Here is a 15510-nt window from a genome sequence, read left to right as displayed (position 1 = left end):
GATGAGAACCTAAAATGCGTTGACCCTGACGCAACATGGCGGCAAGTTGGTGGATGTCTATGTGCGATCCTACTATGTGCATAATTGGTGGGAGGTTTTCTTACACAAAAATGTTCTGAGGGCAGAAGGAAAATGATTGGTTCGGATAGATAACCAATCAGATTGCAGAGGAGGCAGGACCAAGACATCTGATTGGTTGCTCCTGCCTCCTCTAGTTGCTCGGATCCACCTCATGTACAATCTAATTGGTTATCTCTCTGAACCAATCATTTTTCCTTCTACCCTCATAATATTTTGTGTAAGTAAAACTCCCATGAGCATTCAGCTATCACATGATCTCATCAAGCAATGCTTCAGACCAGCGAATAAGAATAGCATTGAAATGTACATAAATAAAAATTTTCTCTTACCTTTTCATAGTCTATCAGCTGCCCTTGCTTTCTGATATTCTTCTTAGTCAAATAAATCGCTTTAGAAGAGCAAAAGAAAGACATGGCAAGAAACTGTGTTTTTCTATTATTCTAGTAAAGGGAAGTAATGATGTAATAGGCGAGCACATGATTAATAATTGGTAATCACCGTAATCTAGCTCGGAGGCTGGCCACTGCTGAGAGCTCCAGAAGTACGGAGTCTAGCAAAAAGGAGATGCTGTCATTTGAAACTATTCAGAAGCAGCGTGACAAAGGTGCTTTGTGATTTAACATGTCAGGGACAAGGCGGGTGGAAGGCATTTTGCTACTTTAACTGGCATTGGTTCTCATACATCAGTGTTTCCCAATCCGGTCCTCGGCGACACACAGATGATCCACGTTTTTGCTCCCTCCCAGCTCCCTACCAGACAGTCTACGTTTTTGCACCCTCTCAGCTCTGGAGCCCGGACCAGATTGAGAAATACTGTCCTACACGGTAATTCCGCAGTCTCTCCAACGAATAGTTTCGATATGCGTGCCCCCCCACATGGCCACCACCCTCCTCGCGCTGCCCTCCATCTGAAGAAACCGTGGTTTTAGGTTACCTGGAAGCGATACGGCGTCTCGTCGGGCCGCAGGACGAGCGTCCTGGGGTCCTTTAGGGGGTAAATGTAGCCGTGCTTCACGATCAGATTCCCCACATGAAGTGCCTCTGAAAACACACAAAGTGGTCACTCATTTCCACGTAAACTACTCAAAGCTCAAACAAATCCACTACTCGTAGCCCAGATTTAGGCATAGTAATTCTCTAAATTTTTGTCAGTGGAATACAGTAGAACACACGATAACTAGAAACTGAGTAGGCATATTATATTTTATTTTACGGTATAGCAAGTAACTGGAAAAAACGTTGACATGGTGCACAGAATAAGCCGCGGGGATGGTGCATTCCTCATCGGAACTATAATTAATTACGAGTAATTGGGACTTTCCACTTTCCGGCTGCCTCCGCGGCCATTGGCAGTCAGGCGCTCCCGGGGGTTTCAGACCGGCGCAGCAACAGCGCTGCTAGGGGGAAGCCTAGTGTTTACAGGGAGGGGTAACTGCTTACCGGGGCAACAGGTTTTTTGCCCATTCAAGTCTGTTAATGCATCTGCCATCTACTGCCTAAAAGTCCCCTCCTTTCCATTCCGACTTCTTTTCCAATCTGGGCTGTAAATCAGGGAAATCTGCTCCCTTGCTATTTAAAACCTCATCTGCATCGCCCGGGAATTCAGGACAACAGCGTCTTGCAGAAGTGCATAATGAGGGAGACGGATAGCGATATTTCTCCAGGCATGACTGACTGCCTCTGGCTATCAGCGAAGTTTGCATCGGGACTATCAAACCGTACAGCTCAGCATGCGTAGCGGCGCGACTCGGGACTGGCCTACAGATTATTTGTACTAATAGCCTCTCAGCAGAAAGATAAATAATTCAGCAGATAAATTGACGCCAGGGGAAGAAAATCCCAAAAGCTTCAGGCGAATGGGGTGTCTATGTTATGGACAAGCTCAATTCTGACATTTATTAATTCACAGGCTCAGCAATATCAATGGAACAGAACATGCTTCTGTCAGACACGTGAATTGCATATGCTTACACATAAATGCAGCTAGGCTAATCTGTTGTATGGATGACAAATTCTATTACTTCATTTGTATTTATTATTCAAAAGACTCGTTTATTTCTGTTATTTTATTACAAAAAAAAAAAAACCTGATGACGTCTTTCGCCAGCAGGGGCGCCATCGTCGTCACGAAGGGAAAAAAACAATCGATTAACCTCACATAAGAGCACCAGGTAACGCTTCCCTACATACTTCTCGGCCCTACCTTCTTCCATGATGGAGTACTTCTGAATTAGCCACTCCACGATATCATTTCCTGGGAAGGCATAGCGAGGAAGGCATCTAGTTAGAGTCGAGAAATGCATTAAGCCGTCATAAATCAAAAACGCTGAACTCGATAAATAAATTACATAAATAAATATGAGCGCAAGGAGATCGATGACAGTCTTAATGCACAGGATTCCCGAAGACCGCCGATGTATGGGCTTTCCTGTGAAGGGCTTAAATGACCATTAGGACCCGGCCCCCGGGACACTGCACGGCCGGGTGTAAGACAACCCGGGCGGCACGAAAAATTATTTTTAAAAAGTAAAATATGTATCGTGCACCTGTCATCGCATGTGGAATCACTGTGATTAACAGTCTTTGATTCTTCATCTTTATCCCCATGTCGGGATCTTGCATCGCCACAATGACTTGTTCAATCTGGGATAAGAAGAATAGTCAAAATCGTGAAATCAAGGTGACGACAGACATAGTGAAAACGTTCAACCTAGTAATATAATAATTGCTTAATGTGTGATTTGATATGTAATCGTTATATTCATCATTAAATCACCGGAGAGACACACTCATATATTTAGGCATATATATAAGTAAACTACAAGGTTTTTCCTCTGACTATCTTAACTGCACGTCAAAGACGTTATCGGATATTCCCGACTACAGACTTTCGGTTTGATCATTTATTCGCGTTATTAATTCGGCTCCTGATTACATTAAACTAAACATGCTCAGATTGTTACAACCTTTGCTTGTCGGTTATTTTTGGGATCTTTCTGGATGGGCTCAAGGCGGGGTCTGTAAGCACAAGCAAACTGCCAGCACTTTTGTTTTACATGAAAATAGTTTGATGTCGGCCTATTGCGTTATTGTCTGGCTATAATTTGGAGGCAATATTAAACAATAGGCCCATATATTGTAAATATACATGTTGTGTTGTTTTGTTGTTATCACAAACGTATAGCCTGATCATAAATTTCATGGATACCTGGATGTTGTATGTTCCATTATATTTATGAATGAATGATTTATGTGAAGTCTGGCTTAGATTCGAGAATTAATCATATAGATTAAAAAAAGTTTTCATTTAAAACTTATCTCATATAATAAAATCCTCGTCCGAACGAACATATGTCAGAATGAAAAAACATTTAAATTATTTTTGTGATGCATCAGTATCAATAGCTACAACGTCATAACAGATATAGATATAATGCGGTTCATACTTTTGAAGTTGATGCGTATCTCCCGAAAAAAATCAACTCCAGAAGAGTCCGCGTCTGTAAATGCCTGAACTTCGGAATCGATCCTACCTTTGTTAGGCGCGGCATCTGTGTCTTGCAGCTGTTCCCTTGGATAAAGATGTTAATTGTCATGCTTACAGCATCTCGATCTCCGGCGTTTGTGAAGTTGGGATTGATGCTGTCCTGTGTTTTTTTTTTCCTTCCACACTTAAGCTCTGCTTGTTACTGCCCCATAGCGGAGCGCAAGTGAAACGGACTACCGGAGATTTGCACTGTTTTTCTGTTAGTGTGTATAATCAAAATATGACTCAGTTTGGCCAGTTAGAAAAATATGATAATAGAAAAGTATTCTTTTCCTCTCACTTTTTTTTCTTGATTTAATTACCGACTTCACGTACTTACACTGTGTCCCGTTGCACGATGTAATATTGCGAAACTATGATTTTGTGGCAGTGTTTTGTAAAGGAATTTTCCGTTTAATCATCGTCTTAGTATAAAGCTATATGGTTGTTCTGGTATCAGTGGACGTACATTATGTATTTTTTCTTCTCTTGAGCACCATGGTCATGACATGAAGCTCAGTCATTGATTACTCGCAAATGTTAGTAGTCATCCGCTGTTTATCTTGAAGATGTAAAAGTAGTGCGCGTACATCTCCTCGTTAGTATAGTGGTGAGTATCCCCGCCTGTCACGCGGGAGACCGGGGTTCGATTCCCCGACGGGGAGAGTCTGCATCTTTTTGCCTCGGTCTCAAAAGGCACCAAGCTAGAACCGGCCCCGTGTTAGTGGAAACGGGGCTTGTGACTTGTACTCATGCATAATATTCTGCGGGTCGCTCAGCAGCGCAGCATATGAAACTAGACTCGGATTGTAAGTGTGTGGTTTTGATAATTGATGTATGGATGGATGGATCCTTAATAAGAGATATAAACAATAAGGTCCAGTCGCCAACTAATCATGTAAAATACGTCATAAACTCATGGTTGTTAAACCCAGAATAAAAATGAAGACGTATAACTAGGAAAGTCAACTTGCACATTTCAATTTTGGTTCGATATAATCACGTTGTCCTTAACCCTCCAGTGCAGGAGGGGACGGTAATGCGCATCGAATGTTTCCGAACCTGTGTGTGATACAACCGAGGAAGAGCCGATGACTTCGGGGGAGGAGGGGCAGGCGACTCGGAAGAAAAAGCAGCAGAACCCAATGCAGCCTGTAGCCCATTCAAAGGCCTACTGTTGGACCTCTGCTTATTTTGCAATACGTCTTTAGTACGGACTGAAAAATGTCCGATTTCGATGAGTTTGAGAAGCAGTTAAGCGAAAATCGGCAAGGTAAGTTTGGCTTTGAAGATCGGTGTATGCTCCCTGTTTTAGGGTAATAAAGTGGCCGGCGTGTCCTAGCGCCGAGGATGGTGCGGAGGGCACTTCTGCTGGTTCCGAAAAGAAAAGCGCGGCTGGGAAATCGGTGCCTTTTATCCGAGCGCTCGCCGATTCTGAAACCTGCCCGATTCTTCTTCTCCCAGCTGCCGCAGGATCCCCGAAAACTGACCGCTTTGGTAAATCAGTGACATTCTTTGCTTGGCATTGTTATAGAGATCGCTAGGCCTGCATCCATCAGTGCCCGGCGTACATAACATGGACATTTCAATGAAACGTTATTGGGGTGCACTCGATGTGAAAGCCTGCGGTTTTATTTATTTAATTATTTACCATTATACACTTGGATCATAAATTGCGACCCGCGTATTTTCATTCGCAGTAACACACTATGCATGGATGTTTGTTGCAAGCGTTATATTTTCAAGATCACGTTTAAAGTTTTATGCAAATAAAAACGACCGCGACCACTTGATTTAAAGTCCGCACTTAATAACAGTGTTAGTTACTTGGTTTTTAAATACTACGACGAGTTTTCTATATAATGATATGATTTTGTCTCTTTCCGATGCACAATAGCCTTTCCCTTGGGTCCGAAATGCTGGCCCTGTCATCCGTACAGAATAAGTCTTTCTCACACGATCGCCGTTTCTTCATGATGTATAGACTCTAAAAATCAGCCGCGTTCCCTGGAATCATAACAACTGCTTTTAGGTCGTTATTGCAAAGTCTTGCACCTGTATCTACCTTTACAGCGGATAGCAGTAACTAACAATGATGTACAGTTATATAACAATACACATATAACTTCATTAAAGTGCAGAGAATCCAGTAAACTGAATAAACTTAAGCCATACTAACGCAACTGAAATATACAACATGCGTTACAACGGAGTCGAAAGTAGGATTGATTTATGTACCTATCAAATGGCAATCTTGTCATATCAGCTCCTTATCACTAAATCACTAAAATGTCATTCGAAACGACCTGATTCGGCTAGACGAGCACTAAGTGCCGCCGTGTTTGATAAACTAGCAGTTCCAGTCATTCATATCTGCGCTCTGACTATGCCTGCGATTGCGGTAATTGGTTATTACCGATTTACGTAAGATGCATTGGCCGCTCCGTGTCTGTACTTTTGCAGCGGTGCATTACCGTAACGCTGTTATAACTGATGCATGAAGCTGATTCCTCGAGCAGCACCTGCGTTTAAATGCTTCACTGAAAACTGCACCTTCAGGGATTTATTTAAGCTTCTATATGAAGGACCTGCTGGGATAGAAAGGTGATATTTTATTGCTAGTTTAATAAAGTGCTGTCTGTCAGATTGAAACGATATTAATTACCCATCCATCGTCCAACCAGTTATCTTAGTCAGGCTCCCCTGGAGCCTATTCCAGGCAAATTCCCCATACAGAGAGCAGAGGCAAAATTCAGGCCTCCAGACTCGGAGGCGTGAGGCAACTGTACTCACCACTGTGCTCCTATATCATTAATTAGTCTGGTTATGTTTTTATTGTTTCACAACAGACTGACATTCAAGGGGATGTCCTTGTGCCCTTGAAATTATTAGCCATTGAGAGATGGGTGTGTTTGTTTCAGGAGGGTGTGATTGAATATGTGAATTGAATGGAGGTGCTTCATTCTGGTGAGGAAACTGGGGAGTTAGACCCCGTACCACATCTTGGTCTCCGTAAGTGACTTTTAAGGCATAGCGCTGGGTCAGTCAGCATCCAGCACCCCAGGGAAGTTGGTAATATGATTACTCTGTGACTCATGGGCTTCAAACCCACAACCATCCGGACACACATTCATAATCCCTCTGAGTTACACATCTTGGATTTATCGAAATGGATGGTAGGGGGGCAGTCATGTCGCTCCGCCCACCGTCTCACTGGTACCACGGTGTCGTCCCCCAGAGCGGGAGAAGGAGCGACACAAGAAGCGTAGCCGCAGCCGGTCTCTGAGCCGTGGCGAGAAGCACCGCCGCTGGAGCAAGGACTCCAGGGGGCGGAGTCACGAGAAGCGCAGCAGCAGCCGCGACCGCAAGGGTCGTGACCGACGGAGCAGCTCACGCGAGCACAAGAAGCACAGGTACCCCCCCTCACGGTCCCGGTTACAGGCACTGAAGCTGATATCTAGCATGGTTTGAGGCCTCTTAACAAGTTTCTTTCACAATCAACCAATTGGTTTCTTCGTGGTGGGAAGGGGGACTGTACCCATATTAAATTTTAACTGGCGTTTATAAGTAGCCCCCGCCATAGCGATGGGACCTCAAAGCCAGCCTAAAAAGTGGCGCATGGTCACACCCTCATGACCTTAAACTGCCTGCGATCCAAAGTTAAATGTAAACATTCTGCCATCTGTTTGTTTTTGCCAGATTCTGAGTGTTTACACTGTATTGTTTGGGGAAAACAACCTTCTGTTTTGTGTTTGGGCAGCTACTCTCCTCGGAGAAGCCGTAAGAAAAGGACATACAAGTACTGGGATGTTCCCCCTCCGGGATTCGAGCACATCACCCCCATGCAGTACAAGGCAATGCAAGGTTTGGATGCGACGCTTCCATGTGTGCTAGTTCAGTATTGCAAGGTTATGGTATATTGGTTGCAATGAAAGCATTTATTCTGGAGTGCCCTCCTCCCCCCTGCTGGTCAAAGAGGGAATAACACTTGGGATGATTTCAGACAGTGTGAAGAGAGCTTAAACCTAGGGGTTAGAAGCAAATGAAGGCGACGATCCGGATGTTCTGGCCGTCCCTGGTTGGGGTCTTGAAGCCCTTTCTCCTCCCCACAGCTGCAGGGCAGATCCCCACGATAGCTTTACTGGCAACATCCACCACCAGCGGCGTGGCAGTGACGCCCACCCAGGTGCCGATGGTCGGCAGCCAGATGACCCGGCAGGCCAGGCGGCTTTATGTCGGCAACATCCCCTTCGGCCTGACGGAGGTGAGTCCAGGCAAAGTCCCGCGTTGCCTTCTGTCATGCATACTGGTGTCATGTGTAGCTCAGTGAGTTAGGACACTGAGCCGGTCACAAGAAGGTTGTTGGTTCAAATCCCTTGGGCAGCAGAGTGATTTCACCATTGGGCCCCCGAGCGCAGCCCTTAAGCACTATTTGCTCTAGGAACTGTCTGGTCCTGCTTCTTCAATGAAATGTATGTTGCTTTGGATGAAAGTGTCCGCAAAATAAATAGATAAATGTACTAGACTTGTCAGTCATTTTTTTTCTCGTTTGCCTGTTTTGATGTCTTCAGACGTCTGCCTGTCTTCATTCAGTGTGTCTGCCTGTCTTTTTAGGAGGCCATGGCGGATTTCTTCAATACCCAGATGCGATTGGCTGGCTTATGTCAAGGTCCCACCAATCCCGTCCTCGCTGTTCAGATAAACCAGGACAAGAACTTTGCCTTCCTTGAAGTAAGAGTCTTTCCTGCCTAATGGCTGCTGTGTCCAGGCGGAGACCGCAGCCTTCCCTGATTAACGACGTTCTTCGTTCTGCCCTAGTTTCGGTCCGTGGATGAGACCACGCAGGCAATGGCCTTCGACGGCATCATTTTCCAGGGTCAGTCGTTAAAAATCAGGCGGCCCCACGACTATCGCCCCCTGCCTGGCATCTCAGAGCAGCCCGCCTTCCACGTACCAGGTCCGTTTTGCTTGTCGCCGTCATAACCTTAATCTTTATTTACCTTTGAAGAGCCGATCGGCAAGGCCAGTTTTTTGTACTCGTTACGGACTGACTGTCCTTCGCAAGCTGCGGATGTCTTGTCATATAAAGAGGGAGACTTTCACTTTTATTTACTTAATGTTGTAAATATTTAGCAGACAGTTTTATCCAAAGTGAAGAATGTTTTTTTTTTTTTTTTTTTTTGAGAAATCAGGGTCAGCCTGTCCCTAGAGCAAACTCGCCGGCCCAGTGGTGTGATCACCAGTGATGTGAACCAGTGATCTTCTGATGATAACGCTGGCATCCTAACCAGCTGAGCCACACACACACACACACAGCTCAGTCACTCACTTCTTACTGTTAACATAGGGGTGTTGTGTGGCTCTGTGATGTTTGCCCATGAAAAGAAGGTTGCTGGTTCAAATACCAGGGTTGGCAGAGTGATTTCACCACTGGGCCCTTGAGCAAGGACCCTAACCCCCAAATTGTTCTAGGGTTGCTGGCTCCTATTCTAGTTAAAAATTCTGGACACACCTACTGAAAATGACTTGTTTTTCAGCAAGATAATGACCCAAAGCCCACCTTGAAGGTTATGCAAGTAGCTTATTACCTTGTGAACTAGGAAAGAGATGGTCCCCACAGCCCCCCAACCTAAACTCTATAGAGCTGGTTTGGGATCAGTTGGATGAGAGTAAGAGTAAGGTAGCCAGCTTGCGCGCAGAACTTGTGGAAACTCGAGGACTGTTGGAGAAACGGTCCAGGTGGGTACATATGTTAGCTGGTTGAGTCCGCAATGCTGTCATCGAAGCCAATGGCTCCTATTTTGAAGAGACAAAAATTTTGTCTTTGCAGTACTTCATATGCATAACTTCCATGCCCAAAGGCCTTTTACTATAAGGTGAATAACAGCTAAAATAGAGACAAATGCATTAAGAGCAGGTGTGTCCATACTTTTGACTGGTGCTGCATGTGTCAGCATCTCCCATGGAGAGCAAGATGGGAGAGACAAAAAACAGTCGTCAAACTGCCCCAGTATTTAGGTATTTTTTTGCTGGAGTTACATTTATCTGATATTATATAGGAGATAACGACGTCATACTGATTTGAAGTTGGCTTATTTCACTCGCGCCGTTTGCTCGTGGTCATTATCCGGCATGTTGACGGTTTGCTGTGATCGGCCGGCTTTGGGCGCCGTGCCGCTCTGTCTGCAGGGGTCGTCTCCACCGTGGTTCCAGACTCGCCACACAAGCTCTTTGTCGGAGGCCTGCCCAACTATCTCAGTGACGATCAGGTACCCCGCCCTCAGTCTCTGTCGCCGGGGAGCCGACCCACAACCCTCCTGTGTTTCTGTCCCACTGCTGCACGTGGAACTCAAGCAGGCATGCACACACACGCACACGCACGCACGCACGCACGCGCACGCACATACATACATAAAATAAACACTCGTCTCTGTGTAACTGATTAGTAGGAAAAGAAAGCCTGTCAAAGTTACCTCACCGCTTAAAATTCATTACAAGATACTGGGGGGTCAAATGTCAGCATCATGTTTAAAGCTAGCTGCTGAAAATAGCCGCACATTTGAGTTTTTTTTTTTTTTTTTTTAAAGATATTCATGGGATTTATTAAACATTTATTAGACATGTAGGTAATGAGTTGACAGTTACATTACGCTCATTGTTTATCCAGCTGTAAATTATGAAGATATTGAGACCCCGCTAATGTAAAAGGTACGTTTCCCAAAACCTCATGTTATCGACTTGCATAGTTGGAACCATTCAGTTGTTATCTAATGTTGTTAGCAAATAACCTTATTAGCAACAAAGGCTTTGGGAAACGTGCCTTACAGCTGGCGGCTTGCCAAACCAGTCACGTAGCCAGTCCCTGTGCTGCCTGTTGCTGGGTACCCTGGAATATTTGTATATCGGGTTAATTGCTGAGTGTTAGTCGGATGAATCAGCCGCGTCGTTTTGCTGCATGAAAATTTAAAATCGAGTCATCTGCGCGTCACCTAACTGACGAATACCTCCACATTGCCATACACCTGTGTTTGCCCAATCCCAGTCCTCGGGGAACCGCCGACTGTCCACATTTTCGCTCCCTCCTAGCTCCCAGCCAATCAGGAACACCGAATACCTGGTACAGGTGTGCTGAGAGGAAGCAAAAACGTGGACTGACCGGGGGGGTACCCCCGAGGACTGGGCTGGGAAACACTACCATAGACTGTGCTTGAAATGTGGGGGAGATCGACCAAGTCCCCAAACGCTTCAGTATTCGCAGACGTGCCGTGTCTCACGTCCATGTCCGCACACTGAGAACGATGACTTCACATCCCGTTAACAGCGATGGGGAGCTGCGGAAGAATCGTTCCCTACATTGCTGTGTCGCTCGAAAGGCAGAAAATACTTCGGACCTTTTTCCCGGTGAACGATTATCAGCTTCACTGGAGTTTTCACATCGTGCCCCATGCCCTATTCTGTTATGACGTCAGTGATGGATAATATTACCATAACAACATGCACAGATGAGGTCGTCTTACTCTGAAAGTGTTGAAAGGGTCACATTTTAGACATTTTCTACTTCTCATTAGCATCTTTTATGATTTTTTTTTTTTCTTCCTATATCGCCACCCCACTGAAATCGGCCCATTATAGACATAATCCATACAGGCATTTAATAGTTTACCTATTTATTTTGCAAAAGTTAATCGCAAAACGTTTTGCGTCCACCCCTGCATTGTAACATTTTGAGCTCCGGTGTCCCACTCACTTTAGCCTAAACTGTTAAAAATGGCAAGACTCAGCCCACAAGATAGTGATCGCGGTTTCAGTGAAAGGTAAGTGAGAAGTGCAGTCAGTTTGTTTTTCTTTGATTTTTTTCCTCCTTTTCGGATTGTCATCGTAATCTTTCTTATCCAGTGTGAGTCACATGTAATCCAAGTCAAGAGGAAGGCTGTACCAAAGCAGCACTGGGGGGAGAGAGTTTGAATCCAGCAGAACTGTTAATGTATTTCACGTCAAAGCCAGTAAATGTGCCATAGACAGGTGAAATGGAAACCGCTGCTTGTATCCTGGTGTTTACATTTTTTTTGCAGTCCCTGCTACCGCTTTGATACTTACAGCTCTTTCATTTTTGTTCCCCACTTTGTCCCCAGCTAGGGGCCTGTAAGATCGTTAAGTCTTCGCTCATAATTTGTTCAGTAGTACTGACCTACTGCTGCCATGCCAACATGTAACACAAGGCAAGTAAGACATTCCGTCCCTCGCACGGATATCCTCCCTGTCGACGGCCTGCCCCTGTGGGGGGGCTCTGTCCTGGAGTGCTCTTAAGCATATGGGGTCCTTTTTTTGGGGGTTGAAGGCTGGGGAGAGACTTATTATGCTGATCACAGGGTATAAATTTGATTTTTTTTTTTTTTTTTGCCCCTAAGAGAAGGTAGGAGGTAGCGCCCTCTTGTGGCTGCCAGTGTCCCAGGTGACTCCTTTCTGAAGTCAGTGGTTAATGCGGCTTTACAGTAGATTCCTGTAGAATAAGTGAGGAATGATGTTAGCAGAGCTATTTCGTCCTGTTTGGCTTCAAGCCGTGGCCCCTTTAGCAGGACCCTGTGGCGGCTCTTAGCTTTACCTGTGAGTTTATCTCCTGTAGGCTTTGTCCCTCTAATTAACTGCACCAATGTGGTTCTTGGTTTTAAGAACAGGAAGTCAGTGATTCGGCTGGGTTTGTGTTCTGCCGAGTCGCCCCCCCCCCCTCCACATTGTATACATGGAACACTTAACATATAATTAGCTGTTTTTATTTAGTTTTTTTTTTTATATACCATCTAGCTTAATTATTGTGGCCCTTAAAATCAGATGCAACTCGGTCCATATTTCAAAATTCGTAGTTGGAATTATCAGAGAACTTGATTAGGAATTCAGTTGTGTTGTATATGCTGTAGGATGGGGGGGGGGAATCTGTGTTATCATTCATTGACAAGAATCAAAATAGTTACTTTTGTACGCTCCCAGTAAGTAAGTCATGCAGAAAGGGCACAGGGGGCTTTGAGCTCTAGTGTTGCACCGTAATGTCGAGCCACTTGTCATAAAGCCATTTTCCTGATGTCTTCACTGTTTCCTCATGTCGTTTTGCAAAGTTTAACATGCTGCTTCTCCCACAGTTAAGATTAGCATTTCTAGCGAGGCGCCGTGCCTGGACTGTCGGGCTAATCGCCCCCCCGCGTCTCCTCCTCTTGCCCAGGTGAAGGAACTCTTGACGTCGTTCGGACCTCTTAAGGCCTTCAACCTTGTGAAGGACAGTGCCACGTCACTGTCTAAGGGTTATGCTTTCTGTGAATACGTGGACATCAGTGCCACTGACCAGGTGCGTGAGGTGGGGCAGCAGCTGGAAGGTCTGGGGTGACTCGGGGCTTCCGGATGGAATTGCTGACGCTTGTGTGGGATGCATCCCGCAGGCCGTGGCTGGACTCAATGGCATGCAGCTCGGAGACAAGAAGCTCATCGTCCAGCGGGCAAGCGTGGGGGCTAAGAATGCCAACGCTGTGAGTATTTGCCCTCGGCTGCCGCCTTTCTGATGTCCTAAACCCAACTTGGTTCCTGGGTGCCTCCCAGGAAGCTTAATGCCCCTATTTCTTGGGTTTATTTGGGTCCATGTAAATTTCTCGCTGTTACTCGAGACGATTGGACGATCAGGGGGTATCTGACACTCTTGTCGCCCCCCGGGACAGACGGCCATCATCGAGACGCCGGTGACGCTGCAGGTTCCAGGGCTGCAGCGGCTGCAGAGCTCCGGCATGCCCACGGAGGTGCTGTGCCTCCTCAACATGGTCATGCCCGAGGAGCTGGTGGACGACGAGGACTACGAGGAGATCCTGGAGGACATCCGGGAGGAGTGTTGCAAGTACGGCAACGTGCGCTCCATCGAGATTCCGCGGCCCGTCGATGGCGTGGAGGTGCCTGGCTGTGGCAAGGTGGGACCCGTACTCTCCTGTACCAGTGGCAAAAAGAAGACCTCTGTAGGCACTAAACACAGGCTCATGGGAGCATTTCTTGCACAAAAGTGTTTTGAAAACGGAATAATTTTTTGTGTAAGAAAAACAATCTGATTGGTTCAGATAGGCGACGGACAATCTGATTGGCTCAGATAGGCGACGGACAATCTGATTGGCTCAGATAGGCGACGGACAATCTGATTGGCTCAGATAGGCGACGGACAATCTGATTGGCTCAGATAGGCGACGGACAATCTGATTGGCTCAGATAGGCGACGGACAATCTGATTGGCTCAGATAGGCGACGGACAATCTGATTGGCTCAGATAGGCGACGGACAATCTGATTGGCTCAGATAGGCGACGGACAATCTGATTGGCTCAGATAGGCGACGGACAATCTGATTGGCTCAGATAGGCGACGGACAATCTGATTGGCTCAGATAGGCGACGGACAATCTGATTGGCTCAGATAGGCGACGGACAATCTGATTGGCTCAGATAGGCGACGGACAATCTGATTGGCTCAGATAGGCGACGGACAATCTGATTGGCTCAGATAGGCGACGGACAATCTGATTGGCTCAGATAGGCGACGGACAATCTGATTGGCTCAGATAGGCGACGGACAATCTGATTGGCTCAGATAGGCGACGGACAATCTGATTGGCTCAGATAGGCGACGGACAATCTGATTGGCTCAGATAGGCGACGGACAATCTGATTGGCTCAGATAGGCGACGGACAATCTGATTGGCTCAGATAGGCGACGGACAATCTGATTGGCTCAGATAGGCGACGGACAATCTGATTGGCTCAGATAGGCGACGGACAATCTGATTGGCTCAGATAGGCGACGGACAATCTGATTGGCTCAGATAGGCGACGGACAATCTGATTGGCTCAGATAGGCGACGGACAATCTGATTGGCTCAGATAGGCGACGGACAATCTGATTGGCTCAGATAGGCGACGGACAATCTGATTGGCTCAGATAGGCGACGGACAATCTGATTGGCTCAGATAGGCGACGGACAATCTGATTGGCTCAGATAGGCGACGGACAATCTGATTGGCTCAGATAGGCGACGGACAATCTGATTGGCTCAGATAGGCGACGGACAATCTGATTGGCTCAGATAGGCGACGGACAATCTGATTGGCTCAGATAGGCGACGGACAATCTGATTGGCTCAGATAGGCGACGGACAATCTGATTGGCTCAGATAGGCGACGGACAATCTGATTGGCTCAGATAGGCGACGGACAATCTGATTGGCTCAGATAGGCGACGGACAATCTGATTGGCTCAGATAGGCGACGGACAATCTGATTGGCTCAGATAGGCGACGGACAATCTGATTGGCTCAGATAGGCGACGGACAATCTGATTGGCTCAGATAGGCGACGGACAATCTGATTGGCTCAGATAGGCGACGGACAATCTGATTGGCTCAGATAGGCGACGGACAATCTGATTGGCTCAGATAGGCGACGGACAATCTGATTGGCTCAGATAGGCGACGGACAATCTGATTGGCTCAGATAGGCGACGGACAATCTGATTGGCTCAGATAGGCGACGGACAATCTGATTGGCTCAGATAGGCGACGGACAATCTGATTGGCTCAGATAGGCGACGGACAATCTGATTGGCTCAGATAGGCGACGGACAATCTGATTGGCTCAGATAGGCGACGGACAATCTGATTGGCTCAGATAGGCGACGGACAATCTGATTGGCTCAGATAGGCGACGGACAATCTGATTGGCTCAGATAGGCGACGGACAATCTGATTGGCTCAGATAGGCGACGGACAATCTGATTGGCTCAGATAGGCGACGGACAATCTGATTGGCTCAGATAGGCGACGGACAATCTGATTGGCTCAGATAGGCGACGGACAATCTGATTGGCTCAGATAGGCGACGGACAATC

The 15510-nt window shown here is 46.4% G+C and overlaps 1 protein-coding gene and 1 non-coding gene across 3 annotated transcripts; both read left to right on the top strand.

The window, feature by feature from the left end:
* The first annotated feature begins 4200 nt into the window (after positions 1–4200).
* trnad-guc (transfer RNA aspartic acid (anticodon GUC)) lies at positions 4201–4272 on the top strand. The gene has a single exon. It is a non-coding gene; the product is annotated as a tRNA-Asp (tRNA).
* A 559-nt stretch (positions 4273–4831) lies between these two features.
* Positions 4832–13730, top strand: LOC125727956 (splicing factor U2AF 65 kDa subunit-like). Of its 2 annotated transcripts, none has more exons than XM_049004955.1 (10): positions 4832–4880; positions 6846–7020; positions 7368–7471; positions 7720–7871; positions 8222–8338; positions 8426–8564; positions 9797–9876; positions 12822–12944; positions 13036–13122; positions 13309–13730. In XM_049004955.1, exons 1-10 carry the CDS (start codon positions 4832–4834, stop codon positions 13684–13686), a joined length of 1404 nt encoding a protein of 467 aa, XP_048860912.1. In that variant the 3' UTR covers positions 13687–13730. The 2 variants fall into 2 exon arrangements, with proteins under 2 accessions (XP_048860912.1, XP_048860911.1); XM_049004954.1 differs by having other exon boundaries at positions 13036–13150; positions 13310–13730.
* Positions 13731–15510: the final 1780 nt, after the last annotated feature.

The sequence above is a fragment of the Brienomyrus brachyistius genome, unplaced genomic scaffold (genome assembly GCF_023856365.1).
Source record: "Brienomyrus brachyistius isolate T26 unplaced genomic scaffold, BBRACH_0.4 scaffold138, whole genome shotgun sequence".
In the NCBI taxonomy this organism is placed as follows: domain Eukaryota; kingdom Metazoa; phylum Chordata; class Actinopteri; order Osteoglossiformes; family Mormyridae; genus Brienomyrus; species Brienomyrus brachyistius.
Note: the sequence above shows the minus strand (reverse complement) of the source record. Positions and strands in the feature narration are given on the sequence as shown.